Below are 13,044 nucleotides of genomic sequence, written 5' to 3'. Positions count from 1 at the left end.
GACTTTTTGATGTATTGTGTGACAAGACTAAGAACTTGCTACCTCTGCAGCCTTGCCCCTCATTGGAGGTGAGGCCGATGAGGTTGGAGCGCTGCGTCTGCACTCGGGGAATGAACTGCCGATACTGGTTCCGACCCGCTCCGGTCAGTCCTGGAGATTCTGGGTTATAGCCCTCTGGGTCGTAGTTATCTGTTGTATGGATACATAACAATATATGCTTTATGTTAAAAAAGGGAACATGATGCATAGAAGCATACTGCATGTATACTGTATCTTGTAATACTCATCATTTTAAATGGAAATAGGAACTGCATGCACGCATGACAAAAAACTATTGAATTGAATAACGACTTTAAAAGCAGCACTGTCACCCTCTGGTCAACAGAAGATACTGCAATTTTAAGACCGTAACAACAACAAAAATCAAGAAAATAAAGAATTAAAGAAACAAAAAAATATAATAAAAAGAAAAAGTATGTGTACATATATATATACACAAAAACATATACACACACACATATATATATATATATATATATATATATATATATATATATATACACATACATATATATATATATATATATATATATATATATATATATATATACATATATACATATACATATATATATATACATATATATACATATATATAATATATATATTCATATACATATACATATATATACATATATATAATATATGTATATATATATATATATATATATAATATATATATATATATATATATATATATATATATATATATAATATATATATATATATATATATATATATATATATATATATATATATATATATATATATATATATATATATATATATATATATTCACACACACGTTTTTTTTAAGTCTTCATTATATATGACAAATGAAATATGATGGAGACTTTAACATATAATCCTCCCTCCCAAGCAGGTCGCCTACAAAACAAACAGTTCCAATCTTCTTACATTCGGACTGGGCATATCTTGGGCGGAGCGACACCGATGATGAGGAAGGAAGCGGTAGAGGAGGCAGAGGAAGATTTGGCGGCAACCCCACGCCAGGTGGTCCGATAGGGGGCGACGACGTGATTGCCGATTGGTGGTTGGGGGTTTCGATTCCACTGGTTGTTATTAGTGGAGGTCCTGAGGGAGACACAAGCCCAAACTAATGTCTCTTGATAGCGAGTTCTTCACTCACTGACTCTCAATTATTGTCTCATTGGACATTAAGACAGTTATTGAGCTGCATAAACAAACATTAATTTGGCTAATGACTGAGAAACAAAACATTCAATTGGGAAAAAAAGAAGTACCATAAAATTGACCACAATGAAATAAAATATTTTAAGTACAATTTAAACCAGGGGTGTGCAACCTATTAACCATAGGCCAAATGTAGTCTGCGAGACAATTTGATCTGACCTGATTTATAATTCTAAAAATAAGATAAAACCAAAATAATTTTAACCACAAATACTCAAAATATAGAACAATAAACATGAACTTGAATACAACGTTAACTAGTCTGTGTACAGCACAGGACATGACGAAAATACAGTCAATATTGTGTTTGACAACCAATTCATGTTTCCCTTAAGGAACCACAACTTCCCAGTGCTGACAGCAGTCATGCAGCCCCCGAACAATGATGCCACTACAACCCTGCTTAACTGTAAGCAAGAAATGTATTTTTCTATAGCTATTTTAGACAATAACGACGATATGTTGATAGTAAATGTAGAGTTCTATACCAGCTCTACACTGACCGACCTACATCTAAGTTTATAATAGTATTTGGGGATGTCCAGATGCAACTTGTTCACTTCAGATACAATACCAATATTGGAGCCTTGGGTATTGGCAGATGTCGATATTATTATGATTCGATATCAGCACAAGTCATTCATACTTTTATTATTTTATAGTGTGTAATGTTAGAACACACTTGATCAAGTGAAATTAATGATAACAATGATAGGTATGTAAAAACAGCAACCTTATTACAAATTTATGCTTTTAAAGTGGCGTGTTAATCAGTTTTTGGCGACACTTATTGTTCACAATACTTCATTAAATTAAGCAAATGACGCAGTAAAGGGAAGGATGCGGACATGTGTGTTACTGGATAATTTATAATACGCTTCTCTCTGGAGGCGTTGTATCTGTAAGTAATATGTGACTATAAATATTTGATACTTGCTTATATTGGCAAATATGTTTAAATTGCAATATTGTTCAATTAAGGACACTCATTACGTATGTCTAGTTTGTGTGTAATTGTGTGTTTAGCTGTTAGCTCCTACTAGCCTACAATATGGCCTTCCATGTTTACCTTTTGTAAATTACTTCACTAAAATACAAGAAAAGATCAAATTTGTGTGCTATTGGAGGACATTTACATGTTAATTGGTTGTAGGGCTTTTCACAAGTAAACACACTGCAGAACTGCTTGTATCTGAGATTTTAGATGTAATCATCCGATATTTGATACATGGATGTGTCCATGCACTAAATTAGTCCGATTTCTCAAAAAGTTTGGCTCTAAATAAGCCTCCAAAACCCATGGAAACACCTTAATCCGATCGTGTTCTATTTTTTCAAATGTCGGACTAACACACCTGGATTATGCGATTGAGAACCAGATCTCTCAAGTAGAAGACCCTTCGTATGGTGCATGCGTGCATGCACCATTCTCAACGCATGTGGTACAACCCGGAACCAGATACCATTCAATAAAAATATAGCAACAATTGTCTTCAAAAGGCAACTTTCTATTTGCTTTATGAATAAAAAGAACAAAACATTTTGAGTGCATCAATGGTCAAAAACAAGAAACGGAGATTCATTTAAGAAGGTAGCTAAGAAAATGTAAAATGTCGGTTTAATTCGGACTCCCGAAGGAAATACGGATGAGATGCAAGAAAATGAAACAGGTATACTAAAGGCGAATAATAAAGCATACACAAACCTCTTCATGCTGAATTTGTGCAAGCCAAACTGATTAAGAATAAGTCTGTATTCCAAACAACTGGCAAGATAGTCAAGAACATTGCAAACTTCATCTGGAACAGTATCGACGGTGGCACGAACGGTCTTTGCCTCCAGATTTAAAACTCCTTCCATTAATCCACAGAGCCTTATGAATGAACTCCGAGACAATCAAAAGTTTTGTTTCCATGATTCTTTGTCCGAAAATTCCTTCGCAAAAATCTCTTCCGCCGGTCTGTCTTTCCTTTTGTCCTGCATCTGTCCTGATGTATTCTTGGTAGTAGCGTCATGTTTGTAGCGCAATCCAGTATCATTTATTGATGCTGTCTGCTATTTAACATCAGCATAGCCATTAGAGACATAATATTTGTAATTACAGCAGACATCACTTAAAACTAGTTGTAAGGATCCTCAATTGGCTAGTGTGATGTCAAAGGTCAACCGGAAAAGGAATTCATTTAACCGCGCTAAAATGAAATAAGCGCCCCTCTGTGTACAGAGGCACATGGCGTATGACCAATCGTTGCAGATTAGAGAAAGTGCATGGACACTTTGATTTCTCAAATCATTCAGTTTTTTTGTATTTTGTGAAGTCCGACTAGTTTAGTGCATGGAAAAGTAGTGAAAATCGGATCGGGACTCTCCTAATATTATTGTCCCTTGAAAAGGTACACTGTAATAAATATGGTTGTGAGACACTGTATCCACACTACTTACGAGTCATTGAGAAGACACCAGGTGGCGGCGGCTGACCATACGGCGGCATCGGAGGCGGCGGTATCCTCAGGGTGGGGGGTGGCTCAGTGATGAGCGGCAGCCGGGGAAGGCCAGCAGGTGGCATCACGGGTGGTGGCGGGAAGGGGATTATGTTGGGGAGGCTGACGTCGTCTACGATGAGGGGGTCGTTGCCGTGATCAAACGGGCAAAGGTCGCCACGGACGCAGAATCCCTTTTCTGCGTTAGAAGATGTTGTCAGTACAGTACTCATTCATGTATAACGCTAAAAGTAATCCCAACAGACAATGTGAGCTACAGTTGATAGACACATTGTAGACTTGTTGAGATTCTGTGTGGCTAAAGCAAACAGTATGTACTGCAGTGTCTCATTATGGGAACAGATCCTTCAGGGATGAGTGTTGCTATTGTGATAGCGCCAGCAGCCTCAGGGGGCGCAGGATATCTTTGAGTCTTGGCTACCTCTGGAGAGGTGTGCTTGAGCCCGTTGCTTGCTTGCTTTCCCCACCTCCCACTAGGGATGAGAGCCTGAGCGCTGAACATTAGTGGTCATTAGTGATGACACTAAACAGGTTCATCAATAACCCCTATAGGGAGAAACAACACTAGACGGCTGATACAGCACACTTACTGCATTCTACAAAACAACACTCAGTAGTTCCCCAAATCGTGGCAGATAGTACGGTACTCAACTGAAGTGACTAGCAGACCTCTGTTCTTATTTGCGCAAAATAAATACGTTGTCATAATATCTGATATAGTCTAAAATCTATTTCGCGATATATATTGCAGCATGGGCAATATAACAAATTTGAGTATCAATCAAATACTAAGTAGTTACAGGGGCAGTATCGGCCATACCAATGCTGATACTGATACTTAAAATGTTTAAGATAATTGAATTATAATCAGAAAAAAACAGGATAGCGGTATGACAACATCAATTCAATATCAAAATAATTTTCCACTATTAGCTCTGATTTAAATCCTTTGTTTTTTGGGATTTATCTTCTGAATTTGTAAACATTATCAAAAACAAATACAACAAAAGCTCTATCTTGCAGTTAGCATATCCTATCACTGTGTGAAGCGTAGCATGTTTAGCTATTCTTAGTCCTTCAGGGATGACACCTAATTTGCCATCATTGAGGCGAGGATTAGTGACGTTGCTTTGCACTGTGGAGGGACTATAGCCGCTAGCGAGGATGCTACATTGCGTTGACACGTTCCTTTGCTTGTCGCTATCAAATTTGCACGTAGAATCAACATGCATTATCACGATATGACAATAGTTTTAAAAGCTCTATCGTCGTCCAAATGTATATATTTTTATTGTCAATATTGCGCAACTCTAGAGCACCTATTTGAGGCGCGTAATTGTTTACATTAATTAGGGAGTCTATTACAAAACATGATTCCTTACCATCGTAGTCCCTGCACCGCTGTTTGCGAGGAAGGCTCTTGTTGCTGAACGGCTTGCCGACGCCGTCTTGCCTTTTTGCTCCGAAGTAGCCGGACCAGCTGTCGGTGGTGCCATCAGGCATGTGCACCGGTGTTGCCGCGGGAAGGCCGCCGAGCCCTGGCAGCCCGCCTGCATTAGATAAGAAGGGGTGCGGCGGCGTGGGCAGGAGAGACGACGTGTGCTGCTGAGGCTGCTGGGAGCCGCCTGTGTTGGATGAGTTGTAGCCGTCAACGTCCTTCCGCTCCGCCTCAAACTTTGACTTGAAGTCTGCGAGAGAAGCAACAAGTAAGAAAAAAGAACATCAACACATCAGAGCGCACATAAAAAAATTATCGTGAACCTGGAGGATAATAACTCCATCCTGTGTTACTAAATCCCCTCTGAGGTACATGCAAAGCGCTCCACATTTTATCTTGACTGAAGGAGCGTCCAACAGGTTGAAAATATTCCTGAATATAGTTGAACCTCTCTCTCTCTCTCTGCTTGTTGTTGTTTCTCACCTCGTCCCCTGCTCTTCCCCCGGCTGCCACTCCTGCTCCGGCTTCGGCTCCTGCTGTAGCTCCTCCCGCGGGAACACCCCCTGCGCCGCTCGTGTCGCTCTCGCTCACGGTGAGAATCGCCGCCGCCACTGCTATTTTTCCCATGCCGATCAAAGTCCCGCCTCTTGCGCTCGTCCCGCCTCCTGTCTTCGCGACTCCTGTGAGGTTGAAAACATTAAATGGATTAAGCGCAACCAAAATAAGAAGGCAAAAGTTTAAATTACAACTATTATTATGCCTCTTTTTATGTCTAAATAGTAGTAATTCAAGGTTTTATGGTCGCACGATATAGACGGAATGAATTATATGAATTTGGCATACAATAGAGCAGTAACTCTCAAACTGTGGTACGCAGGCTTTATCTTGTGGTACGCCAAATAATCAATTATATATTCAAACACAGTTTTACTGTTCAAACTGTATGTGATGTTACAGCAGCCAAAAATATCAAATCTACTTGTTAAATAAAACCTCTGCCTTGTTTGAAATTAATCTTTAGGCCTACTATGCTCACATTTATTTTAATGTTGGTCAATATGGTGGTCCTAGAAAAAAACAAGTGTTTTGTGAGGTGGTTATTGATGAAAAAAGTTTGAGAACAACTGCAATAGAGCTTTTTAATATTCTCGTCATATTGTAATAATGTTGATGACACATTCTGTGTCCCGCAAATTTGACAGCAGTAAGCGAACGCTAAATGTTAGCGAATGTCAGTCTACGGTGCGAAGCTGCTTCTAAGTCACTCATCCTGGCCTCCATGGCAGCAAATAAACTACAGACAGGGACTAGCTAAACATGCTACACTGCACACCTTAAGAGGATACAAGCCTTGAAGCCGTGCTAAGCTAGAACTATTGAATGTAAACTGGGGGTGGACAAATTGATACAAATATCAACAATAACAATACCAAGTAAAGTAGCAGTATATAGTCGATACTATAGTGATTAGATAAATATTTTTTATTATCATAATTGTTTACATACTCGGGAAATGAGTCATTGGACACAGGAGGGCTTCAAGGGCAAAAACCAAAGGATATCAATCAGAGCCAATAATAATAATAATAATAATGGATTAGATTTATATAGCGCTTTTCTAGAGACTCAAAGCGCTTCACAGAGAAATCAGAACCCATCATTCATTCACACCTGGTGGTGGAAAGCTACTTTCATAGCCAGAGCTGCCCTGGGGTAGACTGACGGAAGCGTGGCTGCCAGTTTGCGCCTACGGCCCCTCCGGGCACCACCTATCATTCATCATTCATTCACCAGTGTGAGCGGCACTGGGGGCAAGGGTCAAGTGTCCTGCCCAAGAACACAACGGCAGCAATTTGGATGGCAAGAGACGGGGAGCGAACCTGCAACCGCTCTACCCACTACGCCATTCTTCCCCAATAATGGTGCACTAATTGTAAGTGTATCTTGTTTATTTTATGTTGATTTAATTAAAAAAATTTAAAAAAAAATTTTTATTTCTTGTGCAGCCCGGTACCAATCGATCCACGGACCGGTACCGGGCCGCGGCCCCGTGGTTGGGGACCACTGATGTAGAAGACCACATTAAATGATGTCGATGACCACATTTAATTATGTGGATGACCACATTTAATTATGTGGATGACCACATTAAATGACATGGAAGACTAAATTGAATGATGTGGAACACCACATAAAATGACGTCGCGGACCACGTTAAATTATGTGGAAGACCACTTAAAATGACATGGAAACCCACATTGAATGACGTGGAAGACCACATTGAATGACGTGGAAGACCACATTGAATGACGTGGAAGACCACATAAAATGATGCCGGGGACCACGTTAAATGATGTGGAAGACCACATTAAATAACGTGATGCGCCTCATTAAATGACGTGGAAGACCACATTGAAAGACGTGGAAGACCACATTGAAAGACGTGGAAGACCACATTGAAAGATGTGGAAGACCACATTGAATGACGTGGAAGACCACATAAATTTACGTCGCGGGACACTTAAGCGATGTGGCAGACCACATTGAATGCAGTGGGAATAAGTACAGTATATGATTGTTCTCATTCATCCAGGTCACTGTAATCTGGGGGCATTCAATCGATCACAACTGGATTGTTTGGTTTGTCGGAATAAGGCAACAATATTTATTTGACATTGTTATACCACCATCCTGTGTTTTCATTTGTAATCATTAAAGTATCTTAAAAATGTTAAGTATCGGTATCAGCATTGGTATGGCCAGTACTGCCCCTGTAACTGCTTGGTATTGGATTGATACCCACATTTGCTGTATTGCCCAAAACTACTGAACTAAACTAAAAACAGAAGAACAAGTGCTGATTACATTTTAACAGAAGTGTAGAAAGAATCATGTTACAACAGAATCTAATATATTAACAGTAAATTAACAAGTAGACAGATTTGATACCGCATGTGTCAGATGCCAACCCTTTTAAACGGCTTTATTTCCATTTATATGCCAAATAATATATTGTGGTGTATATTGTTATCACATGATGTTTCATTATATATTACAATATAGATTTCAGGCCCTATCACCCATCACTAATGTGTAGGAGTAATTAGGTCAAACCTGGACTCGTTGAAGTCGGAGCGGTTCCTCAGAGGACTTCTCTTCCGCCTGTTTTCCCGCTCATCCTCTGGAGCCTCCACCTTTTTTTGTGTAAAAAAAAGAGAGATAAAAGAATGTCTTAAAAAAGCAAAAGTCTTTCTTGGAATGTTAGGAAAGTAGAAATCCAGAAAATGATTATACATTTCTTACTTCCACAGCATCCAATTTGGCTGCAGGGAGGTTTACTTCTCTCAGAGCTTCCTTAGCAACAGGGTTGCCCTGGTAGTTCTTGGTTGCCAGGCTTTCAAATAGTTTATCCACAAAGCCTACAGTCTCTGGAATTAAATAATAAACAAGGGATAAGATGGTCAAATAATGCAATTATTTGTCAGTGAAATCCTACCCATTCAAAGTACTGTAAACCCATAGAATCTAGCCACTAAATACCATCTAGTCATATTTGTCATATTACCCTCTGGTGGCGGCTTTGAGGATCTACAGTAAACAAAATGCAATTGGTGAACGGTGCCGATGTTCCACTCTGTCTCTCTATTGGACTTTAAACTTTTAAAAAGAGACACAGCATAAATATGACATGAAATATGACATCAAATGATTAGATGTTTAACAGTAAAATGTTTTAATTATCCATCCATCCATTTTCTACCGCTTGTCCCTTTCAGGGTCGCGGGGGGTCTCAGCTGCACATGGGCGGAAGGCGGGGTACACCCTGGACAAGTCGCCACCTCATCACAGGTGCATGTTTTTGGAGGTGGGAGGAGGCCGGAGTACCCGGAGGGAACCCACGCAGTCATGGGGAGAACTTGCAAACTCCACACAGAAAGATCCCGAGCCCGGGATGGAACTCAGGACTACTCAGGACCTTAGTATTGTGAGGCACCTGCACTAACCCCTGTTCCACCGTGCCGCCCATGTTTTAATTATGATCTGTTTATATGGGATTAAATCTAGGGATGATACTCGAAACCGGTTTTCCCGGTTGTTCGATAAGAAAAGAACCGAGTCCTCGGACTCATATCCCTTTTTGAGAACCGGTACCCGTTATCGAGACCACTATAGTAAAGAAAAAGAGTTGCTTCTTTATTCGAATCCCTGGGACCAATCCCGTCCCGACCAGAAATCCTCCGTGTGACATCACAGTAAATGACGTCACGTAGCTCAGTCATTAGGCGCAGATAGGGAAAGCAGGAAAAACAATGCACCGGAAAAAGCGCTCCAAGGTGTTATCAAGTTCAAAACAAAAGGTATAATCCAATGAATAACATTACTGAGAGATTTGAGCAGGGTACAAACACATGACGAACACTTTTACGACCAACCGGAAACATAGCAACAAGGCTAGCAACGCACCTCCTTTACGGCAGCTGTCGCAACGTTCTTAAAGCAACCGCAGCACATACATATATGACATCTCCCTTTTTTTACTTTTGTTTTTCTTTCCTTGTAAACAAAACAAAATCACACTGTATATGTGTTGTCTGTCTAATTATAAATAATGCAGACGAGGCGTGTTGGCTGAATTCTTGACGTTTACTTTCACAGCGTGCTCATAACCTCATTCTTAGCTGCCGGGTGGTGACATGCAACAACACTTTTCGGGGCTACCGCGCATGCTCGTCACTCCTGTTGCATGCTGGGTAGTGTAGTTGTTATATTCCTAGCTCATAACATCACATCTTTCCCCCTATAAAGAAATAATGTTAACTCAATAAAGTGTATTTCTTTTTTTAGCTTTAACTTTTAATTTTTTAGCATTGTAACCACATTTGCAAACAACTTTTCTCTTCATAGAATTTTCTTTCAATAAAGAAATAAAGTGCAAAAATGTCAAAGCATCATAACAAACAGTTATGTCAAATAGCAGCAGAAGTGCACTTTTTGGAGAGCTGTATTATTTTCAGTTTTGTGCCCAAGGGACTGATTTTATTTAACACTATATTATTATTTATACACCTATAGTGATCACAGAGACAGGTTGTTTTTGTGCTACTGTATATATTTGTTTTTCTTAAAAATCCCACTTAATATACTTTGGGTAACAACAGTCAATATTTATTTATTTCATTTTATTTTTTTAGAGGGGTAACAGTCAATATTTATTCATTTATTAGATTTTATTTTTTTCTTATATAATAAAAGTGAGCTTTTGTTAAACCAAATATTGTGTGTTTTTTTCCATATACAACAACCTATCTGGACTCGATAAGAGAATCGATAAGGAATCGGTTCGATAAGAGGATTCGATAATAGGCTCGAACTCAATCATTTCTTATCAAACATCATCCCTAATTAAATCCTTCCAAATTTAGATATTTTATGCCTGTCATGACTAGGGATGAACGGATCGATTGGCCACCGATTGGTATGGGCTGACTTTTGTGAAAAAGCATATAATCGGCATACACAGTGTGGGGTCACACCCTTAAACTAATAATAATCATCTCCATTATAACAAATAAACTGCATTTCTTAGTATTTTAAGTATCATTATCAAGTATTATTATCATTAGAGCATGAGGGAATGTTACACACCGTGGGGGAATGAGGGAATGTTACACACCGTGAGCAAGCCAGGATCAGGCATGCTAATAATAACTAAGCTAAGTTAAACAACACCAAGAAATAAGCGCTTAGTAAAGTTTAAGAAGTGTAAATGGAAACATGTTACAGCAGAAAGTAAGCTGTTATCAACAAGAAAATAATAGATAGATTATTAAGAGTTAGAGAGAGGAATGCTGACACACTGTTGGTGTGTCAGCATTGTCACAGCCAGTACACAACACGTAAATGGAGGATCGGATTGATCCATAAACTGGTGGTGTTGATTTTAAGGGTCGTATCAGTATATGATCGATACTAGAAGGATCTGATCAATATTTCCATTTTCTCAAAATAATTTTTTTGTTGTTTTGTTAATGATTACACACTGGGGAAATAATTCCCTGGACAAAGGATGACTTTGAGGGCAAAACCCAAATGATGTAGTAGCAGAGCGTAGTTTTGCTTGTGTTTAGTTATTGTGTACTATTGACTTTGTTTTGCTCAAACAATTGTATGCAATAAAATAAGGAACTAGTTTAAATATTGTGTTGCTGTTGTTAAACTGTCAAAAACTAGAGGTGGGTGAAATAATCTTATTTTAGATGCATCGCAATTCAGACATGGGCGATTGTAAAAGTCAATTAGTAAATGTCTACAATCGTCATTTTTGTTTTAAATGTGAGAATCTTTGCCGACACATTTAAGTCAAGAGATGTTGGAGAGGGGGCTGGGTCAAAGGCATCGTAATGTACGATAATTATGTATTTGATAGTCATTACTATATTTATTGTAAATATAGTTATTGCAGACAGTTCTAGAATTTGGCTGACAACAGCAGGCCACCTCACAGAGAGATCCGACCAGCCTCTTTATTTTACGGAACCTATGTTCCAGTTTTGCACACATTTCCATTAGTTTAATAAATGTAATGGGAATTAATTTAACTGTTTCTTATTACAAATGCACTGTTTTAAAAAAGTTGCAAGTGATGACTGCTTATTTAGTGAAACGAAAAGAAACGTAATACTGCATCAATATACATCAATTAAAGATGTGTCAATACATTTTTAATCGAATCGTATCTCCTGAATAGTAATCGTAAGCAAATCGTGTGGTGCCCTAAGATTCCTTCCTCTACCAATACCATGCCACCCTAAATAAATTGAAAAATGTACAGTTAATGCATGTGCTGGGTATCGGAATCGGCAGCACACAACTTAAATTGGAACCTCCCTCGTAATGACATTAACTGTTTGAAGGGCATGCCCCCCATCACCCCCCCACTTTCTAATTTAATTAGTGCCACAAACGTGATATATATATATATATATATATATATATATATATATATATATATATATATATATATATATATATATATATATATATATATATATATATATATATATATATATATATATGTCTGGTGTGTGCTAGGTACAGTATACCTTTTTGTAGGAAGACATCGAGCTGATCGGCACAGAGCGCTCTGAGCTCCTTCTCCGGTTTGTCCTTCTTCACCAGAGCCACGACATAATTGGCTAAAGCAGAGGGATCGGCATCACATCTGCATACAAGATATAAAACATTTAAATGCAAAAATCATAAAGTCAATATCAGTAGCCCCCCTCCCACACGCAACCTGCATTTATTCACCTGTGCCGTTTACAGGCTGTGTGAATTTTATGAAAGGGGGGTCAACTTTGTTTCCCTATTCCTTGTCGGAGCTGTTCAAACAGAACACATGGAAGAAAGACCGCTTTTACGAACCACTGTGAAAGAGGGTGCTACCTCAAAAGGTGGAATATTGCCAAGTCGTCTTTGTACATCTAAAACAGGGCTTAAAGGGGAACTGCACTTTTTTTTATTTTGCCTATCATTCACAATCCTTATGTAAGACAAGAACACATACCTTTTTTTTTTTAATCTATATTTCTAAATCGTAAATAAACGCCAGCAAAGTCAGCTAACAATTGAGCTAATGAGAGTCATGACTTGATTGGGTCTACTGCGCCCTTAAAGCATAGTAAAAAAAAAACATCCAAAAACCGCTAAATTTACTCCATTTCCATTTTGTGACCTGAATTATAACCAAGTATTAGCAATATTGTTATTATAAGCACCAACATTAAGGACCTTCTTTTAGCGGCTCATTGATCACAGAGAGCTTATGGT

The 13,044-nt window shown here is 38.6% G+C and overlaps 1 protein-coding gene across 3 annotated transcripts in view; it reads right to left on the bottom strand.

The window, feature by feature from the left end:
- The window catches only part of rbm27 (RNA binding motif protein 27), a 40,181-nt gene that overhangs the window by 20,261 nt on the left and 6,876 nt on the right, over nt 1–13,044 (bottom strand). For 2 of the 3 annotated variants that reach the window (XM_062048777.1, XM_062048776.1), the window contains 8 exons: nt 12,318–12,436; nt 8,509–8,642; nt 8,329–8,408; nt 5,698–5,894; nt 5,159–5,464; nt 3,718–3,954; nt 979–1,155; nt 43–189 (listed from right to left, as the gene is read on the bottom strand). In XM_062048777.1, coding sequence (XP_061904761.1) covers nt 43–189; nt 979–1,155; nt 3,718–3,954; nt 5,159–5,464; nt 5,698–5,894; nt 8,329–8,408; nt 8,509–8,642; nt 12,318–12,436 — 1,397 coding nt within the window. The remainder of the gene's footprint in view (nt 1–42; nt 190–978; nt 1,156–3,717; nt 3,955–5,158; nt 5,465–5,697; nt 5,895–8,328; nt 8,409–8,508; nt 8,643–12,317; nt 12,437–13,044) is intronic. The other variant, XM_062048779.1, reaches the window with a different exon arrangement.

The sequence above is a fragment of the Entelurus aequoreus genome, linkage group LG05, assembly GCF_033978785.1.
Source record: "Entelurus aequoreus isolate RoL-2023_Sb linkage group LG05, RoL_Eaeq_v1.1, whole genome shotgun sequence".
NCBI classification, from domain to species: Eukaryota; Metazoa; Chordata; class Actinopteri; order Syngnathiformes; family Syngnathidae; genus Entelurus; species Entelurus aequoreus.
Note: the sequence above shows the minus strand (reverse complement) of the source record. Positions and strands in the feature narration are given on the sequence as shown.